General features: G+C 40.2%; 1 protein-coding gene across 3 annotated transcripts; it reads right to left on the bottom strand.

The window, feature by feature from the left end:
• Positions 1 to 2,306: 2,306 nt before the first annotated feature.
• On the bottom strand, positions 2,307 to 20,805 carry LOC120736952 (histone acetyltransferase KAT7-like). 3 transcript variants are annotated; one of them, XM_040037360.1, is made up of 15 exons: positions 20,608 to 20,805; positions 18,905 to 19,049; positions 17,632 to 17,832; positions 15,105 to 15,389; positions 14,914 to 14,996; positions 14,670 to 14,756; positions 12,767 to 12,865; positions 12,569 to 12,679; positions 11,594 to 11,785; positions 10,208 to 10,297; positions 9,429 to 9,569; positions 9,040 to 9,133; positions 8,740 to 8,886; positions 7,126 to 7,232; positions 2,307 to 6,995 (listed from the first exon to the last, which is right to left on the bottom strand). In XM_040037360.1, exons 1-15 carry the CDS (start codon positions 20,620 to 20,622, stop codon positions 6,897 to 6,899), a joined length of 1,896 nt encoding a protein of 631 aa, XP_039893294.1. In that variant the 5' UTR covers positions 20,623 to 20,805; the 3' UTR covers positions 2,307 to 6,896. The 3 variants fall into 3 exon arrangements, with proteins under 3 accessions (XP_039893294.1, XP_039893296.1, XP_039893295.1); XM_040037362.1 differs by having other exon boundaries at positions 12,590 to 12,679; XM_040037361.1 differs by having other exon boundaries at positions 15,105 to 15,386; positions 20,608 to 20,804.
• Positions 20,806 to 21,389: the final 584 nt, after the last annotated feature.

The raw sequence follows: 21,389 nt of genomic DNA, 5'->3' as shown, positions 1-21,389 counted from the left end.
AATAAAGGGGAGATGTTTGTTGGACTCATGGGCAGAAGGAGTTTAGGAGGTAAATGTCCGGCTACAGCCACTTCTATTTGTATATAATGTTTGCTTTGCATAACTCTTTAGATAGAGAAGCGGCTCTGTTATCATGTTTGAATCTGCCATTTAAAAAGTGATTTTCAAGCTTGATTATAATCAAATCAAAATGTTCATTCTAATATTTGCTTTTGCTGTTTTCTTTCTGTTTTACAGACATGGAAGAAGAATTTAAATCTGACTCTTACTGAAGACAAAAAAAGAAAAGAGAATCACTCATAAACCAAACTCCATTTCAGTTATAACGTCTTATTCAGCCATCCGTTGTTGACCAACAGGACACTGAGTATGATGCACTTTGACTGACACGGTCCAAACACCTGTTACAATGAGCTGAAATAAATGCTTTTAAAAATCGCTAACTTCACTCCCGTCGATCTCTGATGAACTGCACTGCTGTATGTTGTAGCTGATGATATCTTGCCACATTTAAACTTAATGCATATGTAAGTCTCGTGTCTTTTCAAAGGGTTCGCTCAGTTTGTGCCAGAATAATTAAAGATGATTTCATTATCTAAGTGTGCTTTCTTTCTCTGTCATGCATTACTTGCAGAATATCATTCTCTCGTGTTCATGACCCCTACTGGTCCACTAATTCTTAATTTACGTTTTAATAATTAGAAATAAGCAAAAAAGATGTTTGGTGTTAATTGTTATTACCTATTGTTATTTAAACTCACTAAAATAAAAGTGGAATAGAAACCCTGAGTATACGAGGGCATTTTTAAGTGTATTTACAGGGAACCACACTAATATTCAGCTCTGCTTTAGGCTACATTAGCTTATCTAATAAGTAAATAAGTAAATTAATTCATTAATTAATAAATATTTAGAATTTGCAACCGAAATAAACATTTGGTAACAGATGTTTTATTTAAAACACTGACAGGCACATTCTTTTCCCCTGCATCGGCCCTCTGTAAAGATATTACAATGAATAAATCACATGTTACATCTTTGCATCTAACTAACATGAAAGCGTGACCAGGAAAAAGAGCAGATCAAAGATCAAAGGTCTCCTATCATCTCCCTCATGTGTGGAATTAGCAAGTGTTACAACTCTGAGTCAGTTCTGCTCTTTAAACATTTTGAGGCACCACAGAGATCTGTTCTTGATCCAGTTATTTAATCTAATAATAATGACATTGTTATTCCAAACCAACACTTTATGTTCAACCTTCTTTTTAACTGATGATACAATAATATATGCTAGAAAGAGCCTGCAGGCCCTGATTTATCTTAATCCCCTCAATCTCTCTTTGGCAGCTCAAAATCAGCATAAATGCAGAAAGGATCTTAAAATAATCTTTTTGAAAACCTTTACATCCTGTGCAAATAAAATAAATGGATCTTATAACTATATTTTTTTAATAGCGTGTGAAAAACGTACATTTGAGATTCATGTTCAACACGGGGCTCAAACACTGCACCGTACAGAAATGTTGTCTTTCATTTTCCAGCTGTAGTATTATTGTGCAGTCAGTCTCCATAACTGTCCTGGCCTATGAAGACATTCATGCTGCCCAAACAACACTCCATCACTTAAACCCCGTATGTCATCATGCTTCTTTGAGCTCTGAAGGAAAAGCTTGGATGGATTCCCTTAAACAATTAACAGCCCTCGTGTGGTATTCCTTTGTAAAGCCTCCAAACCACACATCTCTCATTTAAGTGTTGTAACAACAATTAACAATAAATTGACATTTTAATTTCAGATGCTCTCCAATGAAACCACCTGCTTGGGTAGAACTGGTTTCAGCAGCGCTATTCAAACCGAATAAACTCAAACCACAGACCTACATTCTCTTTGTAGCTCTTTAAGTTTTATGATCCGATGTTTGTTGGATTTTTGCAATTTTTTTTAAAATTAATTGTATTTTGTGCAGTTTTGTTATTTTTTTCTGCCAATTGTGTTCTTGTGGATGTGGGATATCTTGATTTTCAGTCTCCAGCGTGGATAAAACTCGATCATCTTCTTCAAAGCCGACATGACCGCAGTAGTGCCAGGATTTATTTAGTCAGGTTAGACATGCAGTAGATACTTGCTATTGCTGAAATGCCCCTTTAAGCTATCAGTGGCATTGCATATTTAGTTATTTAAACAAGCACGAGACATATAAGTTTTGTCTATAAGTTCCTTATTAGCTGAGCAAACTGACCGAGCCTAAACAATCCTTAAACCTTTAAGGATGCTGTTCGGGACACAGTCAACACATGAGGCGAAATCTGTTTGTTTCACCATTTGTCTTTATTGAAGAGGAAGGCAAAGAGGAGAAGCAGGTACAAAAGCACAACTGAGCTACACAGCAATGTCACGCTACTTTTGTGTCACTTCTTTGTGTGAGTAGTTTAAATAGGTAGCACTACAACAACAGCTTTCTGGTGACCTATGAAAGGCAAAGGAATGCATCTTTGTTTCTCCAGGGAGTCGTGATAGCATATGGGTGCGTTAGTAACCAGCAAAATGCTCTAAAACTGTCCATCTATAGCTGCCATTGGCACCAGGGGAGGAATGAAGAGGTGATTGGAAAATAGACACAAGCACAACAACGTCATGACAGGTTTCTTGAAAACAAGGACCCTACACACACGGGTAAATTTGATTTTTTTTTCTAAAGTTCAAAACACTCCAGTTATTTACAGATTTAATGGGCTGTTTTCAGCATTATAATTAGGTCCATTTTCTGCTCAGGCAAGAAGGAAAAGAGTACACCCTTTATGATGGGATTTCTTCTTGTAAGACTCTTAAATATCAGCATAATGGAGGCCTGAAAAAAGGAACCCCTCCTCTATAATATTTTCTCTGAAACCAAAGCCTTTTGCTTACCAGTCATCTCAGCCAAAAAAGACCTCGAGAGCACAAGTATCCCAATCATGTATGGAACACTGTAGCCAGGAGTGTTTGAGGATGCTTTTTATTCATTGGAAATTCATTTAAAGGCAAAAAAAAAAGAGAGGAGAAAATGGTAAGTAAGCGCACTTTGCTGTTAATGCACATGAGTTAAAAAAAACAAAACAACCTACCAACAAGTAAATTCAGGCAGCAGCACATTTGTGAGTGATTTATTGAGAGCTCATGCTAAAAGGATAAATGGAGTGTCTGTTAGCACTGTTGCCCTGTGCTGTACGACCCAATGACAGTGCATTTAACCACATTAACCACCGGATAACACAAATATGTATTAATATGTAAAATGCAGATAACCCGTACACAGAAACGATCAGTATATAAAACAGGACAAAAATACATTGATTTTTTTAAACTAATGAACTTTAAAGGCAACAGTTGTTTCAACACAAGAAGAAATGTAACTTTAAGCCGCAGTCGGGAAAAGAAAATGGCTCAAATGTGACACAAAAGCTACAGGAAAAAATATAAAAATAAAAAAGATAATGGTTGATTCAATGTGACATTGTTGGCAACACACCTCTAATTTCACAGCCAACTGCTGTCTAAACTTATGCACAATGTTTCTGACTCTTACCAAGTGTTAGACGGCACGATTGAAACCACCCCCGTGTCTGTTTGGTAAAAAACAAACAAAAAACTACAAGTAGTATTTTTACAACTGCTAGCTTGTTTCGCTTTTAGTGCCTGCAGCCACTCAGTGTTTAAATATGTATTTCCTTCAGTTACCTAAACTGAGGATTGTTAGGATGTATGTGAATCCTCTGTTGGACCAAGCAGATGTTTAGTCTGAACAAAAAGTGAATTTCCTGTTTTAAAGTCGGTTATTTGCTCGAGCCAGAATGGCTATTTCCCAGTTTCCAGTCTAAGATAAGCGAACTGCCTGCAGCTTCATATTTACCGAACAGGCGCGAGAGAGATATCGATCACAGATCAATGTTCACAGATCCATATTTGATAATAACAGCCAGCTACTCCTTTACCAAAACATTAAATGCTGATTAAAATTCTTCAACATGTTGATCCAGATCAATAAATGTAGAGATTGTCAATAGAATTAAAATAATATTTTAATCAATCATATAGAACAAATTAAAAAAATTTAAAGTGCTGCCAACCATGCTTATTGAGCTTACACAACAAGGCTGCCCTTTTCTAACAGCTCACAGCATCAACTATGGTGGTAATAGGTAGTGACAATGTGCACAGTGACATGTTTTGACTCAATCACGTCACTTTTGATAACATGGAATAAATCTCTGAAATGTAAATGACTCATCGCCTTTGTTGGTGGGGAAATGCTCTGGATTGTTCTTCCTGTACTTCCCAGGAGCTTGTAGACACATTCAAAAGCACGTACAATGTTTTTTTAGATTTTTTAAAATATTTGATTCACAAGGAAATCAGTTCCCTAGAAAGGAGAGATTCCTCTACGCTTGTTTACGCTCTATGTAGTTAATGTGGTTTTTTTAAGAATATAAATAGGCTATTTAAAAAAAAAATCTATAAAAAACCCCAAAACACTTGCTGGGCAGTAACATCTACATTATTTTCACGTTAATACACACACAAAAACTAAAAAACAACAACAAAAAACCCCAAACAAAACAAAACCAGAAGCTTAATGCGCCATTTTAGCTTTTTATACAGTGGTAAAACCTCAGAGGTAGAAAAAGTATGAAAATCATTGAGAACTTTAACAAAACCAAACAAAGCACACAAGAGCTCCCAAACTCTATAAACTGATAAAAAATGAAACTGCAGACACAACTGAGAGAAAAGTCTTAAAACATGAGTTACAAAAACAAACGGAAAACACACAAAAACACACATCGTGGGTAGGTTCCTCCTTGGTGACGGTACAAACGTGGCCAGTGGCAGCTATAGCTTTTTGCTAACCAAGAGATGGATGAGACGGGGTTAAATGCTGGACACAATGTGAGGCTTTGTTGCATGAGAAGCTCTGTTACTGATCGGCTCTGGGTTCAAACAGCCACAAGGCCGTAAGGTAAAACACCTGACCTAAAACCTTATTAGCTTTTCAATACTGCATCTAGTTGATAAAATGCATTAAGTTAAGTTAGATCAAATCACTTTTCACTACTTTTCACCTGTGTATGTGTCAAACATGTGAACACTAATTTACATAGTGTTGTTTGTTCACTGTGGTTTGATACTTTTGGACATTTTCTTTCTTTAGATTTCATCACTCGTCCCAGAGGAATGATCAACCTTATTTCTTCTCCAGTTTGTTTGAAAACTCTCCATTTAATCATGCGGATGGCAGTATTACATGCAAGCCCAGACATGGTCCTGTTTAATCACAACCAGCTGGTCTGTGTCTGCAAAAACACGTTTACACAAGTCAAAGTGTTGTCGACCTGCATTTTGTCTCAATGACAGACTGAAATGCACTGCAGATTTGATACCACATGCCACTGATTGGATTAGCAAGCGGGCCTGGTGCGCCGTGCTAATTAAGTGTCTGGGAGAAGGTGCGCTAACGATGCACGATTACCTTCACTTTGCAGAGAACAAATGAGGTCAAGAAGCTATCAGCGGCCATGCTACGTATACACACGTCAAAAGAACCTAAAGATGAATAGTGGCTGTGGTCAGTGTATAATAAAACCTGTCTGTTCTATTGTGTAAAATGTATAACTGCATTTGTGAAAATGTTAAAGCTACATAAAACTCAAAGCCCATTTCATCAGAACAATCCAACATTCAATATTGTATTGAATAACATTCTCACGTTATCCCCCACTTTAAAAAAATAATTTATAGCAAAAGCTAATCAAAAGCTAATTAGCTAAACTCAACATCAATAGTTTATAGCTAGCTAGTTAGCTTATAAAATACTGTTTAATCAAGAAATATTCATCAGTTTTATTGAATATCTGTGTTATTTTTGCCATTTTTCCCAAAATGCCCATTTTCAGGAAAGTCTTAACCAGCTAACTTTAGTAGTGGTTTTTGCTAGCTTATAAAATACTATACAGGGGAGTGTAGCTATTTTGGCTGCCATGAGATAAGGGTCGTTCTACATCCTGAACAGGGAAATAAATATTTAAAATTGTGACTGAATATCATTCCTATTTTTCACCATATTATTTTTTAAATGCCCACTTTTGGCCCAAACAAACCAGCTAACTTTAAGCAGCTGTTGTTGCTAGCTTTAGCATAGCGCATGTAATGCACAAAAAATGAAAAGACAGCGACAACCCCGGTGTTGCTTTGTCGTAAAAATGTCTACCCCTATCAAAAGAGTAATAAAACAAGATTTGAATCATTAATTATTAATTAATTATTTAATTTGTCAGCATCCCGCCACAAATAAAGCAAATTTATATTTCCTTTTAATAAATGTGTTAAGTACTGTATTGGATGTTGTATGTTAGGACCTGTTCTGTAATCTGTCTTTATTTCACTGCTTATTGCTCGAGATACATCTAAATGTAGTTTTCCCGCTCACAGAAATTAAACATTGCTTTTCATTAGCCCTCTTCCTTTACATATTTTATTTATGTAGCTTTCCTTTCAGAAGGACGTCGTTCCTGATCGCTTGCTATTAAACACCTGGCAACTCAGGGTTTTTACTAACACACAGTTAAGTGTCTGAGAAGTCATTCCCAGACTCATATGGATTTTCCTTATTTTTCTAATTCAAATTTTAGGGAAATGTCCAAACAATTCTTTTAACAGGAATCCTACCTGTGGACTAATGTTGTGGTTACTTGAACCCAGAGTAGCAACTGTCCATGTCTGTGACTGCGCTGTAGCCGCTGAAAGCGTTTCGTACAATAGTGAGTGAGGGTTTAGACTCAGCGTCTGTGAGCATGCCCGTGTACAGAGGAGGATCTGTGCGTGACTGTGTGTTTTTGGAGTGTGTGTATTGGTAGCTCCTCTACGTCCCTTTGGGTGGGGTCCATTTTAAGGCTGTGGGGTCAATGGTCTTGCTGTTACCACGTTTGGTCTCCTTGGCCTTCCAGTCATCAATAAGGTCCTTTAAAGGAAGAAGGAAACACCCCGCAAAGGAACCCTGGTTATTAGAATCATAAACAACAACCAGCTGCTAATTGGGAGAGAGTGGCTAATCTACTAAACAGAGACAACGGCATGGCTGTGTTTCATACCTGTCTCTTTAAAACCAGGTGCTTCCCCTTCCAATATTTAAGCATCTGGAGGGACTGCAGTGTGCTGACTATATCCACCGGGTTCACTGCAGTTTCCTGGCTGATCTCTGTGAACATAAAAGTGAGAGAAAACTGAGGATGAATCATCAGCAGCTTTCAAATCATTTCCCTGCATTCATTACACCCATAAAAAACATCTTTAAAAAATTCATATTTAAAAGTTTTTTTTCATTAAAATATTCCCTTCAGGTCTTTAGAAAGCTCAGATGTAACTTTACTATCTGTGGCACAGGGACACACAGAGCAGCAGAGTGGGGTGACTGAGAAGAGTCACTGTCATCACCCTGTGCGAGCTGGAGACATTTTCCTAGATTCAAAATAACAAGAAGACATTCTGAGTTCAAAAGAAAAAATACAAATAAAAGAGGACAAAAAGATGCTCAGAAGTGAAGGAACAGAGTGTTATCACTGAACCATTCACTGTTTAGTCACATTCTTCTTTATTCCGCGTGTCAAACAGATTGCACTGAAGGGCGCTCGCGGTGAAGTCGTCATTTATGAAAAGTAACTCCTATCAAATACTGGCGTGTCAGTGCTTCCAACCTCCAATTAGATACACCTATGGTAGCTAGCATTTTCAAGATCCTACGTCACGTCCTTCTCAACTTTTTGCATTGACAACAGTTTCATGAAAACTTGACCTCTGACCCCTGACCTTGAGGATGAGGTCACTGAGATTCAACCCCGCCTGAGATTTTTAGGGATACACCTAAGATATCGAACATCGTTCTCGAGTTACTGCATTCACAAACTTGGGTGTCTGTGAATATAAAACCCCACCAGCCTGTTACAGCAGAGGGGTAACAACGAAACACAATATTTGGTATTGAAGTGAAATTATTTAAAACTTTAGAATACACAACGTGATGATTATAGTGCTGGTAAATGATGATGTCAATCCCATCAAATGCAAAGGATGCATAAGCACCATGAAACAATACAAGTGTAAGCTAGTAAACAGAGGTGTGAATAACTTCAAATATTCCAAAATCCTCCATATAAAGAAGGAAATACAAGCAGCATGTGAGCTGGACTGCAACATGAAGACAAGGAAAATGAATGTGTCGTGTGTTTGAGGCCGGTGTCACTTAAAGCACTGCTGTGCCTTAATGCCTTACACAGATGTGAGCGTGTGGCTGCACTGTTTGTTTTTAATCACAGAAGCAGAAACGAGCAGCGCAAACAAACGCGATGCACCATGGGAGCAGGGCGTTCCTCGCTTCCTCTGAGTCACCGCTTCTTTGGCAGAAAACCACAGGGGAAGCCTCGCGTGCGCCCGCCTTCATTTATCACCAGTACATTGACTCGATATGGCTGCAGTGCTCTCTGACCCATTCACAAAAGTGGCCACGCTTGAATGCGTGCATACACACACACACATATATACACACACATGTACACACATATACACACACACACACACACAGTCTCAGGAGCTGTTCTTGTGTCTTACACTGTATTTTATAAGCTTTTTGACCAGCAGCCATAATCAAACAGAATCAACTAGAAGTCAGATATTTGTCTTTCTCCATCCAGCATTTTGAACTTTCTGACCTTTGATGGAAATCTCCTTGCCCTGAAAGTTGTTCAGGTAGCGCAGCAGCACCTCCTTCCAGTAACTTCGGTAGCTGATTAGTCCCAGGTCCGACAGGGGCCGCTCAGGTGAGCCCACCTTCTCTTCTACTTTGGACAACAGGTAACCTGGCAGGACAAACCGAGAGAGCAGTGCTTTGGATGGCTACACTTAGGAACGACCTGAAGCTCCTACACCTGCTGTTACCGTGTAGCGCTGTGCAGAATCTCTGGCCAGTGTGTGAGCTCGTTTACATTTAAGAGGGAAAAATGGGTACTCACTGAAGTCTATGAGCATCTTGCCGTAACCCTGCCTCATGTACTGCGGCATGGTGAGGATGCAGGATACGTTGTAGTTCAGGAAGGAGTTTTTCTCCTATGGGAGGAGAATGAACGCATGAAGGTAACAGGCTGAATCAAAGCTCATAGCAGGACTATGGAGGCTGCAGCAGTATGAAAATGCATCATCTCTGATCTGATTCCTTTGGCCCAACATCACAGAGCAGCTGACATTACAGACTGTGTGGAACTTCATCAGAAACACGGTTTTAAATTCAGCTCGCACTTCGTAGTAAAGACATTTGTGATTTGTTGTAGTCATTCTCTGCAAACTCTGTTAACACTCCCTATTTTCAAGAAGAGTTCAGTCACGTAAAATACTCTGGAGTTACCTTGGAGAAGTATCCGACAAGGTGGCACCCTGTGTTGTCAGCTTCAGTCATGACATAGAAAAGGAACGGTTCCACATCATAATACAGAGTCTTGTGGTCCAGGAAGAGTTTCGCCAGCAGACACAGATTCTGACAGTAAATCTGCAGAAAGCACAACGTGAAGAAGTCGCACAGCAAAACCAATCGTGTGTGAAGTTTTAGCCAGTCAAACAATCCTGCACTGACTTTCGTGACTTCACGTTACCCATCAGGTATAAATACATTAAGAGTCTTCCACACCTCAGTCACGTACAGCCTGCCTTCCTCCACAGGGAGGAAATACTTGTTAAGGCCTTTCTGTCACACCGGATGTGTAAATGTGCAAATGTTTGGTGCGTTAAAAAATCTATCGCAGCCGTTCACCTCGACTGCGCTTTTTTGCAGGTAATTATTTGGATGGATTCATTGGATGAACCCAGAATCTCCGTTTCTTCCTTTGAATCATCAGGATTCGCTCATTAGACATTTTTTCCCAGCAAAACCTCAACATTTTCTGTGTTACAAATTCTAAATTCTGTTGGTTTCCCCCTCACAGTGCACTCGGTGTGTAATGGCCTTTAGATTTGAAATATTAAGATCTTGTTAACAAATTTAGCCTAAAGTTCAAGTACATTAAATCGAAATGTAACTGCCATTATCATTGCCTGCCGACTTGCTGTGAGGTTTAGATAGAATATTTGGCAGAGCAAGTTTAGAGGTCAGTATTTGGTGGGAAAATTCTCCCACTGAGACTCTCTCACCTTATTCTTCTTTCCATCCACCTCAAAGACAGAGATGTTCCCCTTCCTGTAAATCTCGTCACCTGGAGGGTGTTTCCACACACACTTGGCCTTAACAAAAAAGACAAACATGAAGAAATTGAGACAAAACGTAACTTTTGTTCAGATCTTCAACTGGTGCAAAATTCTAAAAATATAGTATTTCTAAAAATACACTAAAAATAATAAATAAAAAATAATTTTAAAAAGTATTTTTTCAGTGTTTGCCAATTGTTTTTTTAATTTTATCTATGTGTTTATTTCAGTTGTAGCTGCTCTGTCCCCCCCCCCATATTCAGGCTTTAATATTTAATCACTAACACTGCCCGTGCTGTGGCTGTGCAGTTCATCTGTCTGACAGTCAGGCTCCAAACACCTGACTTCAGCCAAGCACCCAGTTTGGAAAAATGTTCTCGTCAGCCTTGTCACTTAAATACAGAAAAAGTCTGAACGTCTCAGAAAGGCCAAAGTTACACACTTTATCTAAACGGTGTAGGAATAATATTATAGAGCACCTGAGGCACTGAGACAGTCTAAGACAATAGCCCAGGCTCACTTTGATACCTCTGTGTCACTGACTGGCACCTTATACTTTCTAATCAATCAGATACTTTGACTGAGATAAACTGAAGCTCAACTCTTTGAGGAATCATTTGCATATTTTCCCCCCGTTTACTGATTACAGAATTAAAGCATAAGGACAACTTTAAGTATGACAGGAGAAGCCAAACTGCAGTGCACAAAAACAGCGGGACCTACAGCACCGTGCCAAATCTCAGACCACCTCAAGTCTTTGTAATTTGCAGGAAAATTGGAAATGAGTGCAGGAATTTAATGCAGTATCTGCCAACATACACGAGTACAGTATGCAAGACAAAATCAGAGTTTGTGCGGTTTTTACAAACTTGACATCTAGAACATCTAAAGCTGTTGGCTGAACTGAAGACCTGGACTGAAAAGCAATGAAAAAGCAAAGACTGAACAATATTCTGAAAGCCTGGAGAATTACTGCTTAAAACCAGTTTTTAAAAAATGAGCCAATGTTTGTGATAACAAAGTCAGTGTATGAGCCACACATCCCTGAGCCAACAGGCCAGGCTTCAGCCTGCTTCAAACACTAGCACAGTGTTGAATGCGTAGTCCTAACATGGTCCATCTCAGTCATGCTGTTCTGCCTTTCAGCACAGAAGCCCCACCCACCTGTTGTTGAAACCTTGTGTTTGTGAGTGACAGCCAATCAGTGGAAAGTTGGGGGAGAAGTTATCAAGCTACTGTAGGCGACTCCAACAACGCTAATCTGGTAAGAGTCAGCTGCGATCTATCTTATTTTAATGTAATGATGATAATAATGATAGTGGTGAGCCTCACCATGTGCCTGCGTAGAATGGTCTGACTCTTCATGTACTTGAGGCAGAACTCGCACATGTAAAGCCTCCCCAGGCGGGCGTACTCCTCTGGGTATGGAGAGTGGTACCAGGTGTCCAGCTCGTAACGTCCAAACACAATGGTCTTTATCATGTTGCTGCCCTCCGACACCTGGCCAGCCAGACGGAGCTTCTCCTGCACAACCAGGACAGGAAGGGACAGGAAGACAAGGTACAGAGAGGACAAGAAGACAGGGCAGGCGTGCAGAGAAAGAGAGGAAAACAAATCTCAATTATTTGTCGAAGAGGATCGGGCGAATCAAAGGTCACGCTCAGGGAAACCTCAGTGGAGGAAAAACAAAAGAAAACGATGCAGGAAGAAAATTTTAAAGGAAGAACTAAAAAGAAAAGAATTCAAATAAAAAAAGGTATGAAGCAAATTTCTTTAGAAAATACTTGAGTGTAAATGTTGTTCATGAGGAAGTGAATCAACAAACAAGCTACTGTTAATATAATATAAAAAACATAGTCAGCAACAAAAATGATCAGATAACTGTTAAAGTTGCAAGCAAAGAGTAAAAACACACATATGTGATGTCAATTCTAACTTAGATGCTTTCAAGATGACTTCGTTTTGAAATTGAAAAGCTAGTCATTCATTTACCTCTGTAAAGAAATGTATCGCCAGAGCAACGCAGTTAAAAGACCAAAATACTTCCAAAATCCTATGTGATATGTTTGAGAATAACGATGCTTTGTTTCAAATGAATGGGCCACAAAGTGACAGAACAGAAGGGGAAAAACCCAACACGGAATGACAGGAAGTGATTTCCCAAACTACCAAAAATATCTCAGACGCCTCCTGCAGCTGCAGGGGAGGGTCTGCAGACTGCAACAGAGAAGAAGAGCGATAAGGCCAAAAATAAAGGGAAGAAGACAAAGTGCAAGGGTGGAGATGAAGATGAGTTTTCTCTCTTACAAGGTCGTCCGAGGCACGTGCCTGCGCTTTCCTGAACAGCTCGAGGTCATAGTCACTGGTGATGTTCTCCAGCAGAGGCTCGCGGCTCGTTCCGTGGCTCTGACGGTGCTCCTGGTGGTGAGCGGGGACCAGAGAAGACGGTACAATCAAATGATATGTGATATATTACACACACCGACTCTTATCTAATCCACTTACCATGTACTTTTCCTTCTGCTCCTTATTGAGGCCAGTGTTCCTCTTCCTCCTCAGCTCTGTCACCTTCTCTTTGTAGCGCAGCTGACGCTCTGTAGGGGCCTGAGAGGACACAAAACACACTTATATATACACTCACACAAAGGTGATGCTCATAATAAACATGCCCCAACTTTTAAATAATAAACTCACAGAATGTCTATGAGTCAAAAGCTCAGAAGTCATCGATATAAAAAAGAATATTGTACTCATAAATAAACACTGATTTGTGTGTAATTATGTCTTCTGACAAACTGATGCTTTCTCATGAACTTAAAATGAATCCCTTAAAAATACACAGGAGCAGTGTTATTTCCACAGACTACAATGAGCTAACAGCAGCTAACAGAGGCAAAAACAACAGTGCTTACTGACAAAAATGTTTAGGATATCAACACTGTCATCACCAGCTCATCGACTTGCTTTCATAAAGTTTACAGCCATGGACACCCGGCACATTGACTCGTGAAGCAAACAGCATTTAACATGTGGAGTAAAATGAACGGTGGGCAGGTCTTTGTCCTGCAGAGACCACCGTAGCTAGAACTATATACTAAAATTGGGAGGCGTAAGAAAACAGAATTCAGTTGACTGCAATCTGCAACCTCCTGACATCTGCTGGTGAGATTTTACACACTGTAACTTTAAAGGGCGAGAAGCTTAACTGCTTCTTTCAGATAATGAACTAAGTGGCTGCACCAAGGTGCAGCGTGAGACAAATAAGTGCTATTTGGAAATGTTAATCACGCACAGTTCCACTAGTAGACTCCATGAATATAATAAAAGGATTTAAATAACATAATAAGACCCTAAAATGGACACTTTATCGCTTTTTTAACACAAAACTGTCTAAAAATCTCTTTTTTTTCTCATCTGCACTGACGTCCCACAGGATGTATAACTGACCTGGCATTATGCTGGCTGCATGTAACCGCGTTTGGCTGATCAGCCTTCAGCCAGGAGAAATAACGACATGTTGTTAACCATGTGATCTAATATGCAAACAGTAGTTTAGCCCTTTAAAAACCCATTCATTGGGTCATATCTCAAGTTCAGTCTAAAGTACCAGATAAATGATTATAATTCATTCATTACATTAAATAAGTGTAACTAATCTGATGTGTAGTAACTAACTTCAAAAACAGCTCCTCAATATAAATGATCATTCAACACTTCACATATCATCCAAGCACAATCTATAATTATATTCTAATTATCTAAAATTATAATTTTACAAATGTGTTCCAGAAACCAAACAGTTTTCACAGAGCAGAGACAAATACAAATAACCGGGAAGGTAAAACAAACGTATGTGCTTAAAGTATAAATCCTTAACCAAGTGTCTTTATTAATGCAGCGGTCATAAACATAACCAGGGAAATGTCATTTGGCCTTCCGTGCGTCCACAGAGAGGAGGTAACCAAGTGTAAGCGTAATCATTCGTTACTGCATGTGACCTGGGTTTACTCGGGATCAGAGGGAAGCCAGTGCAGAGAATAAACAAGCGTAACAGTGCAGTCACATTGCTGCTACTCTTTTACAGATACAGTCAGGCAGCGAGGGGTCCTACCAGTTACCAGCAGCAGCTCTTCATCACTTTGCCTCTGACCCTGCTATTCTGACAAATCGCAGCATGATGGGAGGTGTTGCTGCTTTAAGAGTGATGTTGTGCTGTCTTGTGGGTGGGTGGGTGAGGGGGGATTCCCTCCCATACACACAGACAGCATTGTGTAACAATCCACTGCATCTAAATTCTTAGGCTGAGTTCAGCTGACAAAGGGAATGACTTAACAGAAGCATGTGCACGAACTGATGGACTTGTTTATGTTTTATTTGTTTACTTGCGTGCGTGCCGTCCACGCGTTACCTGGTTTCTCGTGGAGTGTCTGTTCTCGTCCTGACGGTGCGACAGCGTCCTTTCCTCGGCCTGTTTGTCGCGCGTCGATGCCTTGCCCTGACAAAACATCAACACCGTCTGCCACCAACAACTCACAACTGACCCCGCAGCAGGAACATCACAGCACGTAGCATCATAGTTTCACACTCACTTCTTATCCTGAATTCCCCGTTGATGTATCGTCATGTTTATTTGTGTTTGTGTGTGCGTGTACCTTGCATTCATCGGCAGAAAGGTTGTGGTAGAGAGGGCATCCTGATATGGAGAAATGTCTCTCGTGCCTCCCTGTGAGATGACCTGAGAGAGACCGAAGGAAGAAGTGGAAGGGGTGGAATGGGAAGAGGATGAGGAGATGCTCTGAAGAGGAAGCGATGCTGTGAAGTATGTGCCAGTCTGTGCACTCACCCAGCGAGTTGCAGCCAGGTGTGGGACACTTCATGTTGAAGTTGTAGCTCTCGTGGAAACGCCGTCGTTTGGGCCGGTGGGAAAGGTCGTGGGCGGCGGCCTCTTTGAGCGACAGCTCTTTGGCTAACCTCTCGTCTTCCTCTTGTGAAACTACAATGTCGTTGCTAGAAGACACGAGGTCATTGCTCGGGCTGGAAACTTCAATGTCTGACTCTGATGACGGGGCGTTGCCTGTTGGTGTGCGAGGAGGGGTCTCGTCACGATCCGCCCCTTGTTTGATGTCTACTGAATCAAATGTGACAACGAAGACATGTCAAATGTCAAACAGACATTCTTACAAAAGTCACATCATTTTTGCGTGCCACCAACTTTCAACTGTCTTATATCTCATGGGAGGCCTCTGTTAACTTTTGTCACCACATACACAGCTAGCTAACACCCTGCGACGACGAAGAAAAATCTAATATCAAGGAACATATTAGTGCACCAGTGTCTGAGCTCACAGACCCCAGCGGCTCAATTGAAGCAGGCACATCAACACTTTTCTTTTTCTGTTTTTCACTCATGTAGGGCGAGCCAACATGTCAGTCCAACTCTGTGTCTACAGAGCGGACGCAGTAGAAGCAGCATGAAAGCACCAGCGGCAGCTCAAGTGATTTCTGTCCAGTGAGACGGCGAGACGGTGCTTAGGCAAAGGGTTAAATGATATGCTAGCTACATGTTGGAAACACTCAGAACTTAACACACAGTCACTACAGTAAATGGTAAATGGATGAAAGATGATGAAAGAATTTAGACAGTTTTTTACTCTCAGTGATGACGCAGAGTTTGTTTGTGGGACCTGAACAGACGGAGTTTAGGACCCAGACAACCGGTCACAGCAGATGGCCCCGCCCCTCCCTGAGCCTGGTTCTGCTGGAGGTTTCTTCCTGTTAAAAGGGAGTTTTTCCTTCCCACTGTCGCCAAAGTGCTGCTCATAGGGGGTCATATGATTGTTGGGTTTTTCTCTGTATGTATGAAGCGCCTTGAGGCAACTTTTGTTGTGATTTGGCGCTATATAAATAAAATTGAATTGAACTGAATAGATTACTCCACGAGGCTCCTGACTACGGTAGCTGTAATTCTCCGACAATCCATCAAGCGGTGCGGCTTCGTAGCTTACCAAAGTCGTACTAAAACATTTTTGACAGATGTTTGAGCGCCGTGTAGCACATGAAATCGGTTCAAGGTCAGTAAGCACAACCAGAATTCATACATAAGGCGCACTGTCGATTTTTGGAGAAAATTAAAGGCTTTTAAGTGCACCGGAAAATACAATATACAGAAGAAACGAATACATCACGATATATATAGTTAAAGCACAGGCTTCAAATTATACGGCGATATGGATTTTAGGCCATATCACCCAGCCCTAATTTCAGCATACTTTATTAATCCCTCAGGAAATTATGTGTTATAATTTACAATCATAGCATTATATAATCAAAATTTAAGCTTATATATCAAATAGCTTTTAAGTTTTTATGCTTCACTGGTTTTTCTTCATCACAGTGAATCAGAATTTGTCATTTCAAACAGATACAAAAAATGTCCAGCCCTCCTGCAATGTCCCATATTTGAGCAAATATTAATAAAAACTTCAAGTTGCAAAAAACAATTTGTGATGATTTCTGTATAGTTCAGTTTTCTATGTAGCTCAGTTACACAATACTGTAAGATAAAGCATGTAGGATACGTTTTAACATAAAACTCCCTGATTTCATTTAACTTTCATGTTGGATTGAGCAAATATAACAAATTGTACCAGTAGATCGTCCAGTTAGAACAACGTGCTGGAGTTTCTAGATGGTGCTCTGATTATAACACAGAAAAAAAAACGAGTTAAATATATCCATATTTTTTCATTTTTAAGACCTGGGTCACTAAATCATCCATTTAAGAACATTTTCTGCTCCACCACCACTGACTTGCACGTTTGAATGTGCAGTATATAACAATTGATATATGAAGCTAAAATGAACAGCCTAATAACCTTCTGCAAACCAAACCTTTCTACAGGTACAATAAAGTAACCTGAACCTGCAGATGATCATATCCTGCATCCGCTGAAGTTAGATAACAGTTCCTGGTGTCTATGAAGTAATTCATTCATCTCAGTGACAAAACACAAGCCCAGGATATCTACTGATAGATATTAGTTGTATTATAAGCAGGAACACACCGTGATCACAGACAAGCCTCGTGACATCAGCTGAATGGCATCACGGTGTCAAATGGACTCCGCTGCACATTCATGTTCTTCCTTCTTTTCTTTTGCCCTCTTGCTTTTCTAACACTCTCGTTCTCCACCTGTCCTGTTTCTTTCTCTCCCTGAACCCCTCCTTCCCGTTTTTTCCTCACTGCAAATTCATCCTCTAACTAAAGTTGAGCGTGGCAATGACCAAGCTCAACTTTTAATAAGAAAAAATGTTTAGAGCATGTTTAGAGCATTTGACAGTTCTGAATTCTAGTACTGTACCAATCTTACCGTGAGCCTCTGTGTCAGAGCCGGACGACCTGCTCTGCCGTAGTGGGTATTTTTTGGCTGTGGTGTTTGCCGCCCCCTGCTGGCTGCGTGTGACCCTGCGCCCAGAGGAGAAGACTGATGCTGCAACAGCTGTCGGCGCTGACTCTACGGCTGAGTCCAGAGCGTCATCAGAACCCACAGTTACAGGAGAGCTGCAGTTATCTACAGAAGAGAGGGGAAGTCAGTCAAAAGTGTTTTATTTACTGCAGTAAAATAACTTAAGAGGCCTTTCAGGGGATTACTCAACCAACTCATTAATCAACAGAAGAGTAATCACCAGTTACTTTATAATGTACTTTTCAAGCATTAAAATGAAAGGTTCTGCCAAACCATGAAAAAATTATCAGCATATGAAATCTGCTGCTGTTGGAGCCCTGAGTGGACTCTGCTCCTCTTCCAAGAAGAAACTTGACTGAAATGCCTGATTTCGTTAACTGTGTAAGCAGTTTGTCAGTAACTGAATCCAAACGAAAAAGTTAAAAGAAAAGAAAAGATGCAAACGGCCTCAGTGGCTATGAAGAGACTAATCCCATCACAAAACAGAAGCAGTGAACCTTTGAATCCACTTTGTTTTTGCAGATAAATAGCCTCTTTGCTGTTTCTGTCTGTGTGTGTGTGTGGGGGTGGGGGGGCGACAAGGAAGGAGTAGCCAACTCTCCTTGACAAAAAGCAGAGGAAACAGTGTCAGTCTCTGTTTTAAATCTCCTCTGATAGCCAGAGCAAAACGAGGTCACCCGGGGGTGGGAGTGTGCGTGATTGTGTGTGTGTGTGTGTGTGTGTGTGTGTGTGTGTGTGTGTGTGTGTGTGTGTGTGTGTGTGAGAGAGAGAGAGAGAGAGATGAGGGAGATCAGTCTGTCTAAAGCCATTCATCCTCTATGGCTGCCCATATACAATAGCTATGTCTAAACCAGTGTAGTGAGGAGGGTTTAAAGTCTCAGGCTGGACTCTGAATGAATGCATCTTTAATTTATATTACTTATAGAGACAGAATTACACAGCATGTAGGCATGCTTGGATTCTTATGCTTCCAGAACACCCAAAAGCTACACAGTAACCTAAACAATGTGAAAAGGATAGATGTACACCTTTATGTCAACAAGTTATGTTTTTTCCATTTCATGCAATTTTTATTTTGGTCAGTTTTTTCGTGCAAACCTTTGGCTCAAAATTTGTTAACAGTGACTGAAGTGATCTCTCTTCTAATTTGTATTTCTGTCCAAATGTGAATGTTTACCTTGTGAACTTCGGCTGAGTCGCAGAGACGCGCGAGTCAGGCGTGTGCTGCTGCGTCTGTGCACAATCTCAGCAGCTTCAGCATGCTCGACATCAGCGGAGAAGTCCGAGTCCTCCGTCCCGTCCGAGCTGCTGCCAGCGGTCCTCTGGGAAAGCAGCAGTTAGAAGTTAGAAGCAATCTGTTAGAAGCAACAACTATGGACGACCAACACAACCGCGTGTGACAAAGTTACTTTTTTTCCCTCTTTACCAGAGGATAATCCAACAAAGATCCCATTCTGGGGGGAGGAGCGTCACCCCCTTCAAATCTCCTCCGGCACTTCACCCCCTCTTCCCACCAAGGACTTGTAAATACTTCAGATAAGCCTAATACCAGTATCACCACGGGAGGTCCGGACAGCTAATCTATTGTACCAAGCACAACCTATAACAACTGGGTTTGTTTAGAAGTCCAGCACCTAACGATTCAGGATAATTTGTTCAAATCAGCACACTTCCAGGTTAGCTAATAAGCATAATGAATGGAATGTTGTTTTATTCTGACAGTTCACACTAGACTAATTAAGCAGTGAGGGCTGTCAATCACTGCACAAACTGATCCCTGTCATCTCGGTCTAGCCTAAAAAACAAAACAAACACAAAAAGTATGAAAACAGGATCAAACAATGTGCACATTTCTCTCTGTTTAATTCATTACAACCATTATTATCGTCACAGTATTTATTTAGTTACTTTTCTAATCTGTCCTTACTTATGTTAAATGAAATGTAGAAACAGTGACTACTTTGTTACATTCACTTCCCATTCTTTTCTCATTGTTTTGCTAACTATTTATGAAAACAAATGAACAGTTACAGACTTTGATAAAAATGGAGAGGTAGATCCAGGCCAATGTGGTTATCCTGCTTTATGGACGTTAGCGTAACAGCAATAAAATAATAGTAATAACATGTTATTAGGCTAACTAATTGTCTTTTAATATTAATGTAAATTTATAACAATGTAAGTTACTTTTTAAAATTCACACAGCCAAAAAGAAACCCAAAGATCAGAAACAACATCAGTACAGCACGGGCTATTACCGCAAACTATGTTTGACAACTTCATAACAAGATGCTGCGCGCACAATTTACATACGACCAATTAAATTAAAAAGGAGGCGGGCGTTAGAAAATGCGAACCAATGAACGCGACGCTTGTCAGGCGTCCGTCCAATCACAGCTGTTGTTTTGGTGCGGGCGCCCGTTCCTCCTCGCACCCCAAGAACTGCCTATTGCTTTTTCATCAGTAAGCTAAAGCTGCTGCTGTTACCTACGTTAAAGTGTGCTCGGGATTCCCACTGTACTAAGCAGCCGTTACAAATTTGAACAAAGTTACCAGCATGTTTAAAACTCTTATTTGGGTACTAGAAAGAAACGACGGTTCAAAAACAACAACATATTCTTGCAACTCAGCAATATGAGCCTGAGCTAGCTTAGCCATATAGCAACCGCAGATCGACAGCTCACTTATGCGATTCTATAAGCACTGATATTCTACGAATGCTACAAGCCGTTCACTTTGTCTTGTAGGAACGTTTTTTAGCTTGCAGCCCCCTTAAGTTTGTTTCCCACACAGTTTGTTTGCTTTTACCTCTATGTCGGCTAACATTAGCTATGACGTTATGTTGTTGTTTATCTGCATTAACGGTTGAGTCTGCCTCACCTTTCTCCGGGGCATTTTTCAAAGATCTGCCGTAACGCCTCTGGCGGATTATTATCCCGTGCTGTGGCAATTTATGGCAGCCTTTTGAAACTGTAACAACGAAAAAATAACCACCAGCTGAAAAAAAAGCGCATAAAATTCTCCGCACTTCCTAGTGAGGACAGCGCAAACTCGCTCTTTTTGGGCGGTACAGTGACAAAATGACTCCGGGGAGAAACATACACCGTCAAATCACGCTACTGTGGTGCATTAAGATTTTTGCAGCCATATTTGAATGCGCTCAATTGGGTATTTGGGATTGCTTTAAACTGTACAGCATCGTAAAAAGTAATAGTCATAATAAAAGCAATAAATAAATAAATGTAAAACAATTAGCCGTTTAAAGTAATGGCTGCGCTAGTCACAACTAATAACGTTCTTATAGACGTGGACCACTAAACGCACCAAAACACGTTGCGTGTTTAAACCAAATTTGTATTGTGACTATGAATCTTTTAACTGGAGGAAGTCTTCAAAACGGCAGACAACACAATTACACATGTACTTAAAAAAAGTGATTTAAGTTTAAAATTTAACACCATAACCTCCTAAGATGTGATGAGTCATTTTTTAAAGCGAATTGCCCCTCATTTATTATCATTGATTTTCATTTTTTAATCATTCAAAATCACTTTTTGTTTTAAAATTAAATTATTTGTTTTATTTAGCTACATGACAGACTGGACAGGTGACCGAATGTTTCCGTGTGTGCGTGTGTGTGTTTTAAACTTTACGTACGTTGG

This window comes from Simochromis diagramma, unplaced genomic scaffold, assembly GCF_900408965.1.
Source record: "Simochromis diagramma unplaced genomic scaffold, fSimDia1.1 OVJJ01000516.1, whole genome shotgun sequence".
NCBI lineage: Eukaryota > Metazoa > Chordata > Actinopteri > Cichliformes > Cichlidae > Simochromis > Simochromis diagramma.
This window is presented reverse-complemented; position numbering and strand designations above follow the sequence as displayed.